Source organism: Rhinopithecus roxellana, chromosome 12, assembly GCF_007565055.1.
Source record: "Rhinopithecus roxellana isolate Shanxi Qingling chromosome 12, ASM756505v1, whole genome shotgun sequence".
Taxonomy (NCBI): Eukaryota; Metazoa; Chordata; class Mammalia; order Primates; family Cercopithecidae; genus Rhinopithecus; species Rhinopithecus roxellana.
The window spans coordinates 59,070,175-59,091,526 of record NC_044560.1 but is presented as its reverse complement, the minus strand read 5'-3'; the positions used below and the strand labels follow the sequence as shown (position 1 = coordinate 59,091,526).

At 38.4% G+C, this 21,352-nt stretch overlaps 1 protein-coding gene across 3 annotated transcripts in view; it reads left to right on the top strand.

Moving 5' to 3' along the window:
* PIGK (phosphatidylinositol glycan anchor biosynthesis class K) overlaps positions 1-21,352 on the top strand; it is a 151,920-nt gene that overhangs the window by 41,864 nt on the left and 88,704 nt on the right. For all 3 annotated transcript variants that reach the window (XR_004060501.1, XM_010370953.2, XM_010370952.2), the window contains exons 4-8: positions 1,528-1,663; positions 4,427-4,538; positions 7,648-7,744; positions 9,857-9,974; positions 10,171-10,281. Coding sequence is in view for 2 of the 3 variants with exons in the window: in XM_010370953.2 (XP_010369255.2) it covers positions 1,528-1,663; positions 4,427-4,538; positions 7,648-7,744; positions 9,857-9,974; positions 10,171-10,281 (574 nt within the window). In the remaining variant the exon portion in view is untranslated. The remainder of the gene's footprint in view (positions 1-1,527; positions 1,664-4,426; positions 4,539-7,647; positions 7,745-9,856; positions 9,975-10,170; positions 10,282-21,352) is intronic.

Genomic DNA, 21,352 nt, shown 5'->3' with positions numbered 1-21,352 from the left:
CTTTGAATGTGGCAGGATTGGAACACTTTCAGAGTAGAAATCTAGCCAATTTTCAAGAAAAATCATAATGTTTCAGTTTTGAACTTTAATGTATTTGGAACATATGTAGCAGAACATTTTCTTCTTGCTGTCTCCTGCCAAACTAATTATGTATGCCACATTAATTTTTCCCTTATGCTTGGGAAACTCAAGATATGGTAGAATGGAGAATTTTCTGATTGTTATTCACCAGTTTTAATGGTAGAGTGAAGATGAGAAGTATCAAAGAGAGATTTTATTTCCTTGTAAAGAAATTATAAGCAAAAATTAAAATATTTCATTCACTTAAAATTATTTACTGAGTACATACTATATGCCAAGCGCTAGTATGTAGTGTGAGTGATACAGTGGTGAACAGGACAGATATAGCCCTTGCCCTCAGAGAGCTTATATTCTAATGGTGGTGGTGGGGGGTGGTGATAGGAGATGATGGGGATTTCAGATTCATAGATGTCCTCAAGAAAATAAAACACATAATAAGATAGAGTACCATAGCTGAGGCTGAAATTATATGAAGATCTGGGAGGAGTGAAGTCTAAATTTGGTCAATAGCCACTTAAGTGGGAAAGGCTTGGCATATTCTAAGAACAGAAAGGCCACTGTGGAGGTAGCATAGAGAATGTGGGTGGTAGAGGCTGAAGTTGGAGAGACAGAGACAGATTAAATAAGCCTTTTAGATGATGCAAGGAATTGCAGTTTCTCTCTAAATGTAATAGGGATGCATGGAACTGCAGGAGAACAAAAAAAAAAAAAAAAAAAAAATTAAATACAGATATAATGGGGAGTCCTTGGAAACTTTTAAGTGGGAACATTTAATGATTTGACTTATTTAAGGAAGATCATTCTGGGGACTGTTAGGAGAATGAACTGAAAGAGGGTGAGAAAAGAAGCAGGATGCCAGATAGGGAGCTATTCCAACATCTAGCCAGAAGGTGGTGGTTGCTGGTGTTAGGGAAATGGAGTGGATTTGTGGATCTTGTCAGAAGTGATTGGCTTGGAGGTGTGCTCTTGTGCTAAACTGATTGTACTTGCTGATCAGTTGCATGTTTTTATACTCAAGCATTTGGGATTCTGAAAGTTAAATTCTTTGAGACATCATAGTTTAATGTGGACTCTGTAAGTCTTGAGAATGTAAAGTTTTACTAAAAAATATTTTCGATGCTTGAGGAAAAACAGTTTCTTTAGTTTCCCTTTACTATATGGCATAAAGTATGCATTGTTCGGAAAAACATTAGTAACTTGAAATTCTGTTCATAAGTTTATGCCAGATTGTTCTAATTTCTGTACTTTAAAATATATAGTACATAAGGATATGAAAAATAATTAAGGTGCCTTCACATATGTAGTTGAAAATAGTTTTTTTGAAGGAGGAGAAAAATGAACACAATAGCTACATGACATAAATAAATGTGTGTTTAGCTTTTTCCTTTTATCTGAATTATATATTTACTGGAGTTTTTTGTTTTTGTTTTTGTCTTTTTTCCCTAGTCACATTGTCCTAATGCTTGCAGATGATATGGCCTGTAATCCTAGAAATCCCAAACCAGCTACAGTGTTTAGTCACAAGAATATGGAACTAAATGTGTATGGAGATGATGTGGAAGTGGATTATAGAAGTTATGAGGTAAATTCTTTAGCCACATTTTTGAAATGACGTTGTTACTTTTAAGCTCTAAAACAATGGCAGAATAAAATTGTCTTATTATTTTTCTTTAAACTTAATTGTTACTGAAGCCTTGATGTAACTGTCTCTGGAGTTCATATTAAGGCAATGATATATAAGTAAAATATTAAAGCATGAACATTTTATGTTTTTATCTAGGACAGGAAAACTTTATATTGGCTTCAATGTTAGAGTATTATAGAGAGGTTTAATGTGTCAGCTTTCTTTTACAGTAAATATATTTTATAGTAAACATATTTTTCATATTTGACCTAAATTATCAAGTTTATTAGTTTTAGTAATTGTATTAATTGTGGAAAAACTATAGTGACTAACAACTCACCCATATTTTCACTACTTAGAAATAACCACTTTCAATATGCTTCTAGTGTTTTTTAGGACTATGTGATTAGAAATAAAAATGTAAATGTAAAAAAATGGTATTACATTGTATTTTCTCCCTTTGAAACTTCATTTTAAACATAAAAGATGGTGAATATGCTTAATATTTGAAGTCTTCTTTTATGAAGTCTTCTTAGATAATACTTCCCCTTGGCTGGGCACGGTGGCTCACGCCTGTAATCCCAGCACTTTGGGAGGCGGAGGCGGGCGGATCGGGCCGGCGGATCACGAGGTCAGGAGATCGAGACCATCCTGGCTAACACGGTGAAACCCTGTCTCTACTAAAAATGCAAAAAATTAGCCGGGCGTGGCGCCGGGCGCCTGTAGTCCCAGCTACTTGGGAGGCTGAGGCAGGAGAATGGCGTGAACCTGGGAGGCGGAGCTTGCAGTGAGCAGAGATCGCGCCACTGCACTCCAGCCTGGGCGACAGAGCAAGACTCCATCTCAAAAAAAAAAAGATAATACTTCCCCTTTTACCAAGCCTACCAAAAGTAAGACACAATTTCCTGTGTGTTCCCAGAGCACTTTTGAAGCAATTTTAAAAGCTTATCTATTTCCTCCTAGACTGTAAGCTAAGAGGGCCTATATCTTATGTATCATATAGCTGGCAAGTACCTGTAGCCTGGTGTTAGGCACTCAAAAATGTTGGCTCATGGAATCAAATATGTATGTTTGACTTTTTACTTGTTTATTTTGTCATCTTAAAATATAGGCCAAACATTTTCCTTCCTTGTTGGCCAACAAGAATTCCTGTTAAAACAATTAGCATTTTGCTGTCTTGAAGGAAAAATGTAAATCAAACAGTTTACACACACACAAATGTGTATACATACAATTTATACACTCATGTTCTAGGGAATAGATGAACAAGAAAACTGGATAGGTTTTCTACTTTTTAAATGTAGATATGCATAATATATGACTCAGCTGTTGGCTTTAAATCAGTGTTTTACTCTTTACAACTTTAAATATGCCTTCAAAGAATCCCAGAGGGATAGAAATTCTAGATTGGGAAATCTAGTTTAAAGTGTTATGAATTTTTTACATGTTAAAGATACCACTAACAAAATCTAAGAAACAAAGTGCATTCAAAAATTAAATATATGTAATTTTGGGGAAATACATATGAAACTTTTTTTTTTCTTTTTCAAACTTTATTTTAAATTCAGGGGATACATGTGCAGGTTTGTTACAAAGGTATATTGTGTGATGCTGAGGTTTGGGATATGATTGAGCCTGTCACCCAGGTAATGAACATGGAACTGTTTTATTTGATGGTTAATCTATAAATGACTAAGTAGTTGTACAAATTAGCTGCCATAGTGTAGTTGAATTTATTTAAAAATTTTTATATTTCATATCTTCCCACAGAATTGCCTATGCAGAGGGATTAATAATTTTTATTTTTTATTTTTTTAGAGCTGGAGTCTTGTTCTGTCACCCAGGCAGGAGTATAGTGGCCATATCATAGCTCACTGCAGCCTTGAACTCCTGGGCTCAAGTGATCCTCCTACTTCAGCCTCCTGAGTAGCAGGGACTACAGGTGTGCACCACCATGCCTGGCTCATTTTATTTTTCCAGAGATGGGGTCTTACTATGTTGTCAAGGCTGTTTTTGAGCACTTGGCCTCAAGTGGTCCTCCTACCTCAGCCTCCTGAGTAGTTGGAATTACAGGTGTGAGCCATCATGCCCAGCCATATTAATAATTTCACAGCTTTTTAGTAGTATTTAAAGGCAGCACTTCATATAGCATTTAAAGTTTTAAATTCAGAACTTATTTTTCTCCAAGGTAGTCTTACTTTGCTTGTTTTTGTTTTTGTGTTTTCCTAAGAGACATAGTCTTTCTCTCTTGCCCAGGCTGGAGTGCAGTGGTGAACTCCTGGGCTCAAATGAGCCTTCTGCCTCAGCTTTCTGAGTAGCTAGAACAACAGGAGCATGTTACCATACCTGGCTATTCTAAACATTTTTTGTGTGTGCATAGAAATGGGGTCTCACTATGTTGCTTAGGCTGATCTTGAACTCCTGCCCACAAGCAATCCTCTTGCTCTGGCCTCACAAAGTGCTGAGTTTATAGGCTTGAGCCACCATGGCCTGCCTTCTTTGTTAGTTTTTAGTACTTTTAAAAATAGTAACAAAGTTGCTTGGAGGTGTATGTTTAAATGAATGTATTTTAATTAAGTTATATAATTTTTGGGTGTTTTATTTTCAGTTGATGCTGAGTAATATATGGAGAAAGAAGGAACATTTTTGAAAGTAAAAAATAATTTGTCAGGATTTCCCAGGTTTTATTTCATCTGATTTTTCTTGTTTTTTCCTTCTTAGGTAACTGTTGAGAATTTTTTACGGGTATTAACTGGGAGGATCCCACCTAGTACTCCTCGGTCAAAACGTCTTCTTTCTGATGATAGAAGCAATATTCTAATTTATATGACAGGTAATTTCATAATTTAGAGTTTTTAGAGTAGAATATATTGAAACTCTTTGAAAAGAAAGGCACGTGGAAAGAAATTTAAACACATGAAATGATTTTTGGTTAAAATGGTTTCTCGTGTAGTTATATTTTCCATGATGCAGAACTATTTGAGATGATATCTGAAAACAGTATAACATTTTGTGCCGTTGCTTATTATCTCTATTTTTTTTACTATTGACTTGGTAAACTTTAGCACCTTTTGGTTGGTATCCTGCTATAGCATCCTTCAGTTTTGTTCTCCTGTCAATCATCCTGTGAAAGTGTCTAACAGAAATTGCAAATCTATCCCTCTTCTGCTTAAAACTTTATAATGGTTCTCCATCTCAAATTTTGCTGTACGTTAAGATTACCAACTTTAGGCTGGGCGCGGTGGCTCAAGCCTGTAATCCCAGCACTTTGGGAGGCCGAGATGGGCGAATCACTAGGTCAGGAGATCGAGACCATCCTGGCTAACACGGTGAAACCCCGTCTCTACTAAAAAATACCAAAAAAAAAAAAAAAAAAAAACTAGCCGAGCGAGGTGGCGGGCGCCTATAGACCCAGCTACTTGGGAGGCTGAGGCAGAAGAATGGCATAAACCCAGGAGGTGGAGCTTGCAGTGAGCTGAGATCTGGCCACTGCACCCCAGCTTGGGCGACAGAGCGAGACTCTGTCTCAAAAAAAAAAAAAGATTACCAACTGTAGATACTTAGACCTTATTTTAGAATTCTTATTTAGTTTTCATCTGGGCTGGGATTCATGAAACTGTATTGTGGATATACTCCTCAGATATGAGATACAGTAGTATTTTGATTATACTTTGAGGACTATTGGAGATAAAGTGTACCATAATATAATACAGTTATGTGTATTACACATAACAGTATATATAATGATTTAGCTATATTTTTTAATTTGTCTTAGTTCTTAATAATTTTTTCTAATTCTCTTCCAAGCTTGACTGTTCTATCCTTCAAATATTTGTTTAAGCTCTTGCATTTGCTTATGACGTCTTTTCAGTCCACTTTGCCTGCTTGATTATTCCATATCGTTTTAGTTTTAGCTCAGGAGTCACTTCCTTCCATGACTTCCTTTCTAAGTCTAGGGTGACTGATGTTTCCAATTACCTGGGACAGTTGTAGTTTACACCTGTTGTCCCAGAGTTATTATTAATAGTTTCTGCTTTTTCCTTCAGAAGAGGAATGAAATAACACAGCTTATATTTTTCCTATCCAAAGATATTTCTCTTCTCCCTGGCTGGTCTGGACTTTATGCACTCCCATGTTAATTTTGTTTCTTTCATAGCATTTAACTTATTATTACTTTATTGTTTGGGTATCTGTTGCCTTCACTGTATTTTGAATTCCAAGATGTCATTGACTATTTAGTTCTTGTTTTTTTTTTTTTTTTTTTTTTTTTAATCACCAGTTGCCTGTCTAATAGTAGTATTCGGTAAATATGAATGTTAATCAAAAGGTGTTCTATAAATTTTTTGGAGGGTCCATTCAACTGATGATAAAACAGGTATAGAATAATTCTTAGATATCACATGACAAGATAGTTAATGACCCCTACTTAGTGGCTTTTCTCTATCATGTTGCATTTATTTATAACTTTTAAGACTTAATTTATAAACTTTATAAATTAACTCAATAGAGTTAATGAAGCCAGGAAAAATTTTATTTTACTTTTTCTGAAAATTACAAGGAATTTTCAAGCTTTTGTGGCAAACAAGGTGAAGTGCAGTTTTTTGTAGGTTAGCTTTATTTGATGTATTAAACGAAAGGATTTATTGTTATTATTTTTTGTTTGTTTCCTGATTCTGTTGGTACTCTTTCAGGAATTTCAGGATAACTGCAGGCTTAGAACAAATTCCAGTAGTTTAAGATAGGATTTGATAAACTGTGGCCTGTGAACTGGCTGCCTGTTTTGGAAGTTTTATTGAAACATGGTTGCTTCCATTTGATTTTCACAGTTTCTGTGACTGCTTCCACACTATGACAGCAGAGTTCAGTAGTTGTGCTGGAGACAATATGACTCACAAACCAAAAATATTTACTGCCTGCTCTTTTGTAGAAGGTTGCCAGGGTCTGTAAGAGAAAAAAAGGGTTGATAATTATGATAATATGATAATAATATTTATGGAGGCATAGTATACGTCAGGCAGTATTCTAAATCATTGTGGCTATTAACTCATTTCATTCTCACAACAGTGCATTGACTTAGGTGCCGATATTCAAGGTTGCTGTATGTGGTTGTGTGGGTTGTGTAGTGCACCCAAGAATCTGGCCAGGGAGTTAAGTGGGAACTGAAATCTAGTATGTGCTTACACTAAGCAATCTGCCCTACCACAGGGTTATATTCTAATGGAAGGGAGGAATACTTGTTTCTCCCACAAAGGCATAGTCAACTAACCACTTGTAAGCTTGCAGGGCTGCATATATCCAGGAGGAAGGTGGGGAGACTTTTTTTTTTTTTTTCCTACTGTCATGCCCAGTGAAAAGCACCTTTTAAAAACCTGTTCAAAGGAACTGTATAAGTAAGCTAATGATAGTGTTACAAATACATTTCTCACTTTATGGCTGAGGAAGCTGAGACGTAGAAAGATTAAATTATTTTCCTAAACTAACATGGCATAGCTACCATTTGAATCCAGACAGCCTGCCTCTAGATTGCATACAAATAGCACAATCTTCTGGTCCACCTCTTGTAGTAAAAATGTGGGACTAGCTAGTGTCTCCAGCTTCTTTCTCACCAAAAATGTTTGCCTGATATTTGAAACATGTTTATGAATGGAAACTCATTTCTGATATAATAATGGAGCCAATGGAAGAGCATAAATACAGGTTTCTGGAATTGAATATTAGAAACCCTCTTAAAGATATTGTATCTGCTATTTTATATAGTCTATCATTCTCTTTTTAATTGGCATAGTAGAAAATTCAATTTGTTTGTTTACATAGTATATATTTTAGAGTATAAAATAACAAGTGATGTCAAAAAGTAATGAATGAAGTAAGTGTATATGTCTAGATATATGTAGTTTGCATTAAAAAATATATCTATTGATCTTTTTTACTCTTTATACAAGGACATGGTGGAAATGGTTTCTTAAAATTTCAAGATTCTGAAGAAATTACCAACATAGAACTTGCGGATGCTTTTGAACAAATGTGGCAGAAAAGACGGTAATTAGCAAGTTCATAAGCTATATTCATACCTAATTTTCACATGGTTAGTAGGTTTGTTTTTTATTTTATAAGATTTTTAACTTATTTTGACAATTTCTTTGACTCTTTTAAATTTACATTTGTTATTTCCATTGAACTGGGTTGTTTTTAAAAGAAAAACTGAGAGTTATTCAGTAACATGAAATAGTTAACCTTTTAAGATTCCATCTCTTCTTATTTAGCACCTTTTTTAGAGGAAGTAAGTGCCCCTCCAACCAAGTTACCTATTATTATGGAGATTATGAACATTGTGTATGTTTCAACTTGTACTTGTTCTTTCTAGCTCATTCTTTGGTCCCTAATGTGATAGCCATATTTCTTCTATGGAAAAAAATTACTGAAATTACGGTTAGCATAAAATTTGTAACTTAACTCACATTAAGGATGATTGTTAGTAACCCTTGCTAAGCATCTCTTTAGTTGGAAACTGTCATACATATGACTGTAAGTGAAAGAACTTTTAACTTGATTACTTTCAATAAATACTTACAGGCTATCTTCTGTTCCTATGGCAGGAAGTGGAATATGATGCCTTCAAAGTGTTTACAATCTAATGGAAAAGAGAAATATGTACACAACGATGCTACAAAATAAATACTGTAATGTTAAAAGAAAAGCATAAGCAATGTGTAGAAGTGTTGAAGAGGAAGCTTTTACTGGGCACTGATTATGTCCTATTCATAGCTTACAGTTAGAGAATGCATACTGGGTGCTACATACTGTATTTTACATCTATTGTCTCATTTAATTTTACAACTCTATGGGCTAGATTCTATTACTATTCCCTTTTTACAAATGAGTGAACTTAGGCACAGAAAGATTCAATAACTTGCCAAACTTTACACAGCTAGTAGTAACTTGCCAAACTTGACACAGCTAGGATTCATGCCCAAATGGTTCAGTCCTAGAGCTTGCTCTCTTGTTTACTCCACAACCTCTCCTAACTTTGGATGTTTCTAATGCATAGGAGCCTCCACATGTTTTGCCACAGAACAAATGTGTCATATTAATTGTGCCTCCTATCACTTTCTTGGATGATATTGTGGTTCAAGATTCAATGCTTTGTTTTCTAGGTTCCATGTTAGCTGTTTACCTAGACCCAGTGTCTGAGAAAAAACTTCCCAGAAAACATGTCTCCTCTCTACTTTAACTTTTGCCAGCTAGGCAGCTTATTGTGCAATAGATACCTGATTATATTATTCTTTCATTAAAACAACAACAAAAACAAAAACCTTTCATGGTTTCTCCACACTTCAGGATAAGATTCAGACTTCATATGGTATCCTTTACAAATTGTTCCTACTCTAGCTTTTTGAAACCAATTTCACTCCATTCTCCCAAATTTACTTTAAATCCTAGCTACATAGATCTGTTTGCAAGCACTTACACTTTTTTACATTATGTGCTTTTCCCTCTGCTGGAATGTTATCTTCTTTTCTCTGAAATACAAAATAACACCCTTCATTGCCCATATTGGGCATCACCTTTCTCTGATCTGCTTTTCTTTGCAGTTCTCCTTAGTCCTTTCTCAGTGTTCATTCAACAGTTTGATTTTGTTAGACTCTAGGCTGTAAGAGGGCAGGGACTATTGTATCTCCAGCATAATATCAGGCACACTGTAGGCACTCAACATATATTTGTAGTACTCATCACATTCCAAATTAGTTATGTGTTTGTCTTTCACTTAGAGTTTATGCTCTTTTAGTATAGTTACTAATTCATACTTCTTTTTCTGAACCTAGCTCAATTTCTAGGACAGCATGGGTGCCAAATAAGTGCTTGTTGAATGGACTATTCATTTAGATTCTGAATTATATGGCATAGACAAGGGAGAGGGAAAAGAGCTGGGACAGCCACCTTGGGCACAAGCAATACTCGCTGTGGTTTCCTTGGACAAATTTATACCTTTAAGTTTTCTAAGGTCAAATTTCTGTTGGGATTTCTGCTGAAAACTTTTAGCTAATGAAATGACTAACATATGATTTAAACGTCTTATGAAAGTATTATAGAAATATTAGTGTATGATTTACAGCATTATCCTTGTCAAAGATGTTATCACTTTTCTTTCAGCTACAATGAGCTACTATTTATTATTGATACTTGCCAAGGAGCATCCATGTATGAGCGATTTTATTCTCCTAACGTAATGGCTCTAGCTAGTAGCCAAGTGGGAGAAGATTCACTCTCGGTATGTGCATTTTTCCCATTTGTAAACTGTGTCTTTGGAATGTGCAGCTACTTCTGAAACCAATTAAATGCTTTAAGTGCTTTATGAATGTATCTGTTCTTTCTTAGACTAATACATTAGAAGGAAATTTTGGTTACATTTAAAACATTTTGTTATAATGACACTGTTAAAAATACTTTTTTTCACCTTTTCATAGCATCAACCAGATCCTGCAATTGGAGTCCATCTTATGGATAGATACACATTTTATGTCTTGGAATTTTTGGAAGAAATTAACCCAGCTAGCCAAACTAATATGAATGACCTTGTAAGTATTCACTTGATTTGATTATAGCACATAGGTATGCTAACCTTAATGTGAAAAGAAGTGTATTATTCCCTGTACTCCTAGAGGATACTGTCTTTTGTGTTGAATTATAGCTTTTAAAACTGTTTGATATCTACCTTTTACCTGTGTATTAGCATTTCTCTGTCTTTCTACTACAAGAGGCCTGATGTTTTCCTTTACTCATTTTCTTTTCCTTACCAGAAACGTACTTTTTTTAGATTCACCTTTTGAAATTCTACGTATTCTTCAGGGGCCACCTCAGATTGTATCTCCTTCAGGAAATCTCCCCGAATTCTTCCCTGTGGGAATTTCTTGTTTTTTCTTCAGAGCCTCCGTAGACCTTTGTTTCTCCTTGGTAGCATTTACCACAGTCTTTTATAGACCTTACTAATTTATTTATTTATTTATTTATTTATTTTTTATTATTATTATTTTTTATTATACTTTAAGTTCTAGGGTACATGTGTATAACGTGCAGGTTTGTTACATATGTATATTTGTGCCATGTTGGTGTGCTGCACCCATCAACTCGTCAGCACCCATCAATTCATCATTTATATCATGTATAACTCCCCAATGCAATCCCTCCCTCCTCCCCCCTCCCCATGATAGGCCCCAGTGTGTGATGTTCCCCTTCCCGAGTCCAAGTGATCTCATTGTTCAGTTCCCACCTATGAGTGAGAACATGCAGTGTTTGGTTTTCTCTTCTTGTGATAGTTTGCTAAGAATGATGGTTTCCAGCTGCATCCATGTCCCTACAAAGGACGCAAACTCATCCTTTTTTATGGCTGCATAGTATTCCATGGTGTATATGTGCCACATTTTCTTAATCCAGTCTGTCACTGATGGACATTTGGGTTGATTCCAAGTCTTTGCTATTGTGAATAGTGCTGCAATAAACATACGTGTGCATGTGTCTTTGTAGTAGAATAATTTATAATCCTTTGGGTATATACCCAGTAGTGGGATGGCTGGGTCATATGGTACATCTAGTTCTAGATCCTTGAGGAATTGCCATACTGTTTTCCATAATGGTTGAACTAGTTTACAATCCCACCAACAGTGTAAAAGTGTTCCTATTTCTCCACATCCTCTCCAACACCTGTTGTTTCCTGATTTTTTTTTTTTTTTTTTTTGAGACGGAGTCTTGCTCTGTCGCCCGGGCTGGAGTGCAGTGGCTGGATCTCAGCTCACTGCAAGCTCCGCCTTCCAGGTTTACGCCATTCTCCTGCCTAAGCCTCCCAAGTAGCTGGGACTACAGACGCCCGCCACCTCGCCCGGCTAGCTTTTTGTATTTTTTTTTTTTTAGTAGAGACGGGGTTTCACCGTGTTAGCCAGGATGGTCTCAATCTCCTGACCTCGTGATCCGCCCGTCTCGGCCTCCCAAAGTGCTGGGATTACAGGCTTGAGCCACCGCGCCCGGCCTGTTTCCTGATTTTTTAATGATTGCCATTCTAACTGGTGTGAGATGGTATCTCATTGTGGTTTTGATTTGCATTTCTCTGATGGCGAGTGATGATGAGCATTTTTTCTTGTGTCTGTTGGCTGCATGAATGTCTTCTTTTGAGAAATGTCTGTTCATATCCTTTGCCCACTTTTTGATGGGGTTGTTTGTTTTTTTCTTGTATATTTGTTTGAGTTCTTTGTAGATTCTGGATATTAGCCCTTTGTCGGGGTGAGTAGATTGCAAAAATTTTCTCCCATTCTGTAGGTTGCCTGTTCACTCTGATGGTAGTTTCTTTTGCTGTGCAGAAGCTCTTTAGTTTAATTAGATCCCATTTGTCAATTTTGGCTTTTGCTGCCGTTGCTTTTGGTGTTTTAGACATGAAGTCCTTGCCCATGCCTATGTCCTGAATGGTACTACCTAGGTTTTCTTCTAGGGTTTTTATGGTATTAGGTCTAACATTTAAGTCTCTAATCCATCTTGAATTAATTTTCGTATAAGGAGTAAGGAAAGGATCCAGTTTCAGCTTTCTACTTATGGCTAGCCAATTTTCCCAGCACCATTTATTAAATAGGGAATCCTTTCCCCATTTCTTGTTTCTCTCAGGTTTGTCAAAGATCAGATGGCTGTAGATGTGTGGAATTATTTCTGAGGACTCTGTTCTGTTCCATTGGTCTATATCTCTGTTTTGGTACCAGTATCATGCTGTTTTGGTTACTGTGGCCTTGTAGTATAGTTTGAAGTCAGGTAGCGTGACGCCTCCAGCTTTGTCCTTTTGACTTAGGATTGTCTTGGCAATGCGGGCTCTTTTTTGGTTCCATATGAACTTTAAAGCAGTTTTTTCCAATTCTGTGAAGAAACTCATTGGTAGCTTGATGGGGATGGCATTGAATCTATAAATAACCTTGGGCAGTATGGCCATTTTCACGATATTGATTCTTCCTATCCATGAGCATGGTATGTTCTTCCATTTGTTTGTGTCCTGTTTGATTTCACTGAGCAGTGGTTTGTAGTTCTCCTTGAAGAGGTCCTTGACATCCCTTGTAAGTTGGATTCCTAGGTATTTTATTCTCTTTGAAGCAATTGTGAATGGAAGTTCATTCATGATTTGGCTCTCTGCTTGTCTGTTACTGGTGTATAAGAATGCTTGTGATTTTTGCACATTAATTTTATATACTGTGACTTTGCTGAAGTTGCTTATCAGCTTAAGGAGATTTTGAGCTGAGACGATGGGGTTTTCTAAATATACAATCATGTCATCTGCAAACAGGGACAATTTGACTTCTTCTTTTCCTAACTGAATACCCTTGATTTCTTTCTCTTGCCTGATTGCCCTAGCCAGAACTTCCAACACTATGTTGAATAGGAGTGGTGAGAGAGGGCATCCCTGTCTTGTGCCAGTTTTCAAAGGGAATTTTTCCAGTTTTTGCCCATTCAGTATGATATTAGCTGTGGGTTTGTCATAAATAGCTCTTATTATTTTGAGGTACATTCCATCAATACCGAATTTATTGAGCGTTTTTAGCATGAAGGGCTGTTGAATTTTGTCAAAAGCCTTTTCTGCATCTATTGAGATAATCATGTGGTTCTTGACTTTGGTTCTGTTTATATGCTGGATTACGTTTATTGATTTGCGAATGTTGAACCAGCCTTGCATCCCAGGGATGAAGCCCACTTGATCATGGTGGATAAGCTTTTTGATGTGCTGCTGAATCCGGTTTGCCAGTATTTTATTGAGGATTTTTGCATCGATGTTCATCAGGGATATTGGTCTAAAATTCTCTTTTTTTATTGTGTCTCTGCCAGGCTTTGGTATCAGGATGATGCTGGCCTCATAAAATGAGTTAGGGAGGGTTCCCTCTTTTTCTATTGATTGGAATAGTTTCAGAAGGAATGGTACCAGCTCCTCCTTGTACCTCTGCTAGAATTCAGCTGTGAATCCATCTGGTCCTGGACTTTTTTTGGTGGGTAGGCTATTAATTGTTGCCTCAATTTCATAGCCTGCTATTGGTCTATTCAGGGATTCAACTTCTTCCTGGTTTAGTCTTGGGAGAGTGTAAGTGTCCAGGAAATTATCCATTTCTTCTAGATTTTCTAGTTGATTTGCGTAGAGGTGTTTATAGTATTCTCTGATGGTAGTTTGTATTTCTGTGGGGTCGGTGGTGATATCCCCTTTATCATTTTTTATTGCGTCTATTTGATTCCTCTCTCTTTTCTTCTTTATTAGTCTTGCTAGCGGTCTGTCAATGTTGTTGATCTTTTCAAAAAACCAACTCCTGGATTCATTGATTTTTTGGAGGGTTTTTTGTGTCTCTATCTCCTTCAGTTCTGCTCTGATCTTAGTTATTTCTTGCCTTCTGCTGGCTTTTGAATGTGTTTGCTCTTGCCTCTCTAGTTCTTTTAATTGTGATGTTAGAGTGTCAATTTTAGATCTTTCCTGCTTTCTCTTGTGGGCATTTAGTGCTATAAATTTCCCTCTACACACTGCTTTAAATGTGTCCCAGAGATTCTGGTATGTTGTATCTTTGTTCTCATTGGTTTCAGAGAACATCTTTATTTCTGCCTTCATTTCGTTATGTACCCAGTAGTCATTCAGGAGCAGGTTGTTCAGTTTCCATGTAGTTGAGCGGTTTTGATTGAGTTTCTTAGTCCTGAGTTCTAGTTTGATTGCACTGTGGTCTGAGAGACAGTTTGTTATAATTTCTGTTCTTTTACATTTGCTGAGAAGTGCTTTACTTCCAATTATGTGGTCAATTTTGGAATAAGTGCGATGTGGTGCTGAGAAGAATGTATATTCTGTTGATTTGGGGTGGAGAGTTCTATAGATGTCTATTAGGTCCGCTTGGTGCAGAGATGAGTTCAATTCCTGGATATCCTTGTTAACTTTCTGTCTCGTTGATCTGTCTAATGTTGACAGTGGAGTGTTGAAGTCTCCCATTATTATTGTATGGGAGTCTAAGTCTCTTTGTAAGTCTCTAAGGACTTGCTTTATGAATCTGGGTGCTCCTGTATTGGGTGCATATATATTTAGGATAGTTAGCTCTTCCTGTTGAATTGTTCCCTTTACCATTATGTAATGGCCTTCTTTGTCTCTTTTGATCTTTGATGGTTTAAAGTCTGTTTTATCAGAGACTAGGATTGCCACCCCTGCTTTTTTTTGTTCTCCATTTGCTTGGTAGATCTTCCTCCATCCCTTTATTTTGAGCCTATGTATGTCTCTGCATGTGAGATGGGTCTCCTGAATACAGCAGACTGATGGGTCTTGACTCTTTATCCAGTTTGCCAGTCTGTGTCTTTTAATTGGAGCATTTAGTCCATTTACATTTAAGGTTAATATTGTAATGTGTGACCTTGATCCAGCCATTATGATATTAACTGGTTATTTTGCTCGTTAGTTGATGCAGTTTCTTCCTAGCCTCGATGGTCTTTACATTTTTGCATGTTTTTGCAATGGCTGGTACCGGTTGTTCCTTTCCATGTTTAGGGCTTCCTTCAGGGTCTCTTGTAAGGCAGGCCTGGTGGTGACAAAATCTCTAAGCATTTGCTTATCTGTAAAGGATTTTATTTCTCCTTCACTTATGAAACTTAGTTTGGCTGGATATGAAATTCTGGGTTGAAAATTCTTTTCTTTAAGAACATTGAATATTGGCCCCCACTCTCTTCTGGCTTGTAGAGTTTCTGCCAAGAGATCTGCTGTTAGTCTGATGGGCTTCCCTTTGTGGGTAACCCGACCTTTCTCTCTGGCTGCCCTTAAGATTTTTTCCTTCATTTCAACTTTGGTGAATCTGGCAATTATGTGTCTTGGAGTTGCTCTTCTGGAGGAGTATCTTTGTGGCATTCTCTGTATTTCCTGAATTTGAATGTTGGCCTGCCCTACTAGTTTGGGGAAGTTCTCCTGGATGATATCCTCAAGAGTGTTTTCCAAGTTGGTTCCATTTTCCCCCTCACTTTCAGGCACCCCAATCAGACGTAGATTTGGTCTTTTTGCATAATCCCATACTTCTTGCAGGCTTTGTTCATTTCTTTTTCTTCTTTTTTCTTTTGGTTTCTCTTCTCGCTTCATTTCATTCATTTGATCCTCAATCGCTGATACTCTTTCTTCCAGTTGATCGAGTCGGTTACTGAAGCTTGTGCATTTGTCACGTATTTCTCGTGTCATGGTTTTCATCTCTGTCATTTCGTTTATGATCTTCTCTGCATTAATTAGTCTAGCTGTCAATTCTTCCACTCTTTTTTCAAGATTTTTAGTTTCTTTGCGCTGGGTATGTAATTCCTCCTTTAGCTCTGAGAAGTTTGATGGACTGAAGCCTTCTTCTCTCATCTCGTCAAAGTCATTCTCTGACCAGTTTCGATCCGTTGCTGGCGATGGGCTGCGCTCCTTTGCAGGGGGAGATGCGCTCTTATTTTTTGAATTTCCAGCTTTTCTGCCCTGCTTCTTCCCCATCTTTGTGGTTTTATCTGCCTCTGGTCTTTAATGATGGTGACGTACTGATGGGGTTTTGGTATAGGTGTCCTTCCTGTTTGATAGTTTTCCTTCTGACAGTCAGGACCCTCATCTATAGGTCTGTTGGAGATTGCTTGAGGTCCACTCCAGACCCTGTTTGCCTGGGTATCAGCAGCAGAGGTTGTATAAGATAGAATATTGCTGAACAGCGAGTGTACCTGTCTGATTCTTACTTTGGAAGCTTCTTCTCAGGGGTGTACTCCACCCTGTGAGGTGTAGGGTGTCAGACTGCCCCTAGTGGGGGATGTCTCCCAGTTAGGCTACTCAGGGGTCAGTGACCCACTTGAGCAGGCAGTCTGTCCGTTCTGAGATCTCAACCTCCGCGTTGGGAGATCCACTGCTCTCTTCAAAGCTGTCAGACAGTGTCGTTCGCGTCTGCTCAGGCCTCTGTTGCTTCCCGTGTTGGTTTTTTAGCTGAGCCCTGCCCCCAGAGGTGGATTCTATAGCGACAGGCAGGTTTCCTTGAGCTGCTGTGAGCTCCACCCAGTTCGAGCTTCCCAGCGGCTTTGTTTACCTACTTAAGCGTCAGCAATGGCGGGCGCCCCTCCCCCAGCCTCGCTGCTGCCTGGCGGTTAGATCGCAGCAGACTGGTGTGTTAACAATGAGGGAGGCTCTGTGGGCGTGGGACCCTCCCGGCCAGGTGAGGGATATATTATTCTGGTGTGCCTGTTTGCTTAAAGTGCGGTATTGGGGTGGGAGTTACCCGATTTTCCAGGTGTTGTGTGTCTCAGTTCCCCTTGCTAGGAAAAGGGATTCCCTTCCGCCTTGCGCTTTCCAGGTGAGGCGATGCCTCGCCCTGCTTCAGCTCTCACTGGTCAGGCTGCAGCAGCTGAGCAGCACCGATTGTCCGGCATTCCCTAGTGAGATGACCCCAGTACCTCAATTGAAAATGCAGAAATCACCGGTCTTCTGTGTCTCTCGCGCTGGGAGTTGGAGACTGGAGCTGTTCCTATTCGGCCATCTTGCTCCGCCGCACTCCCACTATCGACCTTACTAATTGAATGTAAGTCTTTCTCACTGAATGGGAAGCTCCTGGAAAAGAGAGACCTTTTCTTACATATTTTTGTGGGCTCTACAATTTATAGTATAGTCATTTGACAAGGCTTGTTGAACTTAATTTAGATTTTTTTTCTTGAATTTTTTTGTGCGCATTCTTTTAATTAAATCTACTTTGAAGTTGCTGTTGAAAGTAGGCATAACAAAAAGCTTGAAACAACAATTCTAGACTGGATAATTTACTATGTGTCAATGACTTTCATTCTTTTCTCCGTTAATTTATAGTTTGTTTATTCTTTCACAAACATTTCTTGAGTGTTTGCTAAGTGCCAAGCAGAGGCTGTTCCTAATGAAAGAGCCAGATGCCTCTTTCCTTATTTCCTGCTTTCATGGGACTTAGAATGAAGGGGAAACCGAGTAGACAGGGCTCTGTCCTCTAGCACTTCAGCCAAGCAACTTTGCATTGATCTCTTTAATCACATATAAATCTTTTAAGTAAGTTCTCATTTGTTAAGGGGGTTTTACTGAAAGATTCTGAAGCCCACTGCTATAGGCTGTGAAATTTGATAGAACTACTGTATTAGTCCATTTTCATACTGCTATGAAGAAATACCCGGGCCTGGGTAATTTGTAAAGAAAAAGAGGGTTAATGGACTCACAGTTGCACATGGCTGAGGAGGCTTCATAATCATGGCAGAAGGTGAAGGAGGAGCAAAGGCACATTTTACATGATGGCAGGCAAGAGAGCGTGTGCAGGGGAAATGCCCTTTATAAAACCATCAGATCTCATGAGAACTCACTCACTATCATGAGAATAGCATGAGGATAACTGCCCCACATGATTAAATTACCTCCCACCGGGTCCTTCCCTTGACACGTGGGAATTATGGGAGCTACAATTCAAGATGAGATTTGAGTGAGGACACAGCCATATTTTATTATTCTGCCTCTGGCCCCTCCCAAAGCTCATATTCTCATGTTTCAAAACCAATCATGGCTTCCCGACAGTCCCCCAAAGTCTTAACTCATTTCATCATTAACTCCAAGTCCACAGTCCAAAGTCTCATCTGAGACAAGACAAGTCCCTTCTGCCTATGAGTCTGCAAAATCAAAAGCAAGTTAGTTACTTCCTAGATACAATGGGGGTACAGGCATTGGTTAAATTCACCTGTTGTACTTGGGAGAAATTGGCCAAAACGAAGGTGCTATAGGCCCCATGTAAGTCAGAAATCCAATAGGGCAGTCATTAAACCTTAAAGTTCCAAAATGATCTCCTTTGACTCCATGTCTCACATCCAGGTCACATATGCAAGAGTTGGGCTCCCATGGCCTTGGGCAGCTTTGCCCTTGTGGCTTTGCAGGGTATGGCCCTCTTCCTGTTTGCTTTTATGGGCTAGCGTTGAGAGTCTGTGGCTTTTCCAGGTACACAATGGAAGCTGTCAATGGATCTACCATTCTGGGATCTGGAGGACGGTGGCCCTCTTCTCACAACTCCACTAGGCAGCACCCCACTGGGGACTCTGTGTGGGGACTCTAACCCCATGTTTTCCTTCTGCATTGCCCCCTATGAGGGCCCTGCCCCTGCAGCAAACTTGTGCCTGGATGTCCAGGCGTTTCCATACGTCCTTTGAAATCTAGGTGGAGGTTCTTAAACCTCAGTTCTTGACTTCTGTGCACCTTCAGGCTTAACACCACATGTAAGCTGCCAAGGCTTGGAGCTTACAACCCCTGAAGCTATGGGCCAAGATGTACTTTGGCCCATTTTAGTCACAGCTGGAGTGGCTGGGACACGGGACATGAAGTCCCTGTACTGCACGGTGCAGGGGGTCTTGGGCCCAGTCTATACAATCATTTTATCCTTCTAGGCCTCAGGACCTGTGATGGGAGGGGCTGCTGTGAAGGTCTCTGACATGCCCTGGAGACATTTTCCGCATTGTCTTGGCAGTTAACATTTGGCTCCTCGTTACTAATGCAAATTTCTGCAGGGGGCTTGAATTTCTCCTCAGAAAATGGGTTTTTGTTTTTTGTTGCGTTGTCAAGATGCACATTTTCTGAACTTTTATGGTCTGCTTCCCTTTTAAATGTAAGATCCAATTCCAAACCATATCTTCGTGAATACATAAACTTGAATGATTTTAATAGCACCCAAGTGTCCTCTTGAACACTTTACTGCTTAGAAATTTCTTCCACCAGATACCCTAAATCGTCTCCCTGAATTTCAAAGTTCCACAGATCTCTAGGGCAGGGGCAAAATGCTGCCAGTCTCTTTGCTAAAGCATAGCAAGAATCACCTTTGCTCCAATTTCCAGTAGTTCCTCATCTCCATCTGAGACCACCTCAGCCCGGGCTTTTTGGTTAAAACCATCAACAAGTCTCTTAAGAAGCTCCAGACTTTTTCACATCTTCCTGTTTTCTTCTAAGCCCTCCATACTGTTCCAACATCTGCCTGTTACCCAGTACCAAAGTTGCTTCCACATTTTCAGGTATCTTCATAGCAGTAACCCACTCTGCTGGTACCAATTTACTGTATTTGTCCATTTTCATACTGCTACGAAGAAATACCTGAGACTGGGTAATTTAAATTAAAAAAAAAAAAGAGAGAGAGAGATTTAGGCTGGGCTCAGTGGCTCACGCCTATAATCCCAGCACTTTGGGAGGCCAAGGTGGGTGGATTACTTGAGGTCAGGAGTTCAAGACCAGCCTGGCCAACATGGTGAAAGCCTGTCTCTACTCAAAATGCAAATATTAGCTGGGCATGGTGGCACATGCCTGTAATCCCAGCTGCTCAGGAGGCTGAGGCAGAAGCATCACTTGAACCTGGAAGGCAGAGGTTGCAGTGAGCTGAAATTGCACTCCAGCTTGGGTGACAGAGTGAGACTCTGTCTCAATACGAACAAACAAACAAAAAAACAACAACAAAAAAGAGGTTTTATGGACTTAAGTTCCACATGGCTGGGGAGGCTTTACAATCATTGTGGAAGGCAAAAGAGGTGTAAGGGCATGTCTTACATGGTGGCAGACGAGAGCTTGTGCAGGGGAACTGTCCATTATAAAACCATCAGATCTCATGAGACTTACTCAGTCACGAGAACAGCATGGGAAAGATTTGTCCCCATGATTCAGTTACCTCCCACCAAGTCCGTCTCATAACATGTAGGAATTGTGGGAGCTGCAATTCAAGATGAGATTTGGGTGGGGACACAGCCAAACCATATCAACTACTTTCTAACTTCATTTTGAAGATTATATATTTTGATGCTTATTAAATATTGATATGAATTTGAATATTAAAACTTGTGATAATGCTACTTTAACTGTAAAAAAATTATAGTCACCTAAGTTCCAATTCAATTTAAAAGTTTGTTCTCATTTTTGGATTCTACATTGTATATTTTGTGTAAGGCATGACATGCTGTCTCCAAAGTTTATATGTACCTTGCACATTGAATATCTAATGATTGTTTAAAAAATACTTCTGTTGATTATACAGGAAAGATTAAGGAAACTAATTTTTTTATTGCTCGTAATTGCTATTTAGTTTTTCATAACATTCCTCACTAATATCTCATCTTACCCTACCACCTTTATTTTGAAAATTTGATGATGACTATTGTAATCTTATTCAATAAGAATGATTCATTTTCTGGCAGTTTACTAGGGCAGTGACTTAACCTATCTCTAGCTCAATTGTGTAATAATACCTATTTTCTATTAGAGTATATGTATATAGTAATGTTTGTTGAGTATTAGTTGTATTCACAGTACCATGTTAGTTGCTTTAGCAGTAGCAAAATTTGAAGACCTGATGTTAGCCCCTTTAAAATTTATAGTATCATTGGTAACAGTTGAGCACATTTATAAAGCATTACTTGTTATGTGAAATGTCTGGATCCTCCAGGTAATTTTTTTTCCTTTGTGAACATATAACTCTTGCCATGTACCTTTATTATACTTTTAGTATTGCACTATAATTATTTATATTTGTGATGTTTCCTCAAGGCTTTGAGCTTCTTGAGTAACGAGGTGTAAGGACCATGTTATATTCATCTTACACTCCACAGAACTTAATTACAGTACCTGGTTTATTTGTAGATGCTCATTTGAAT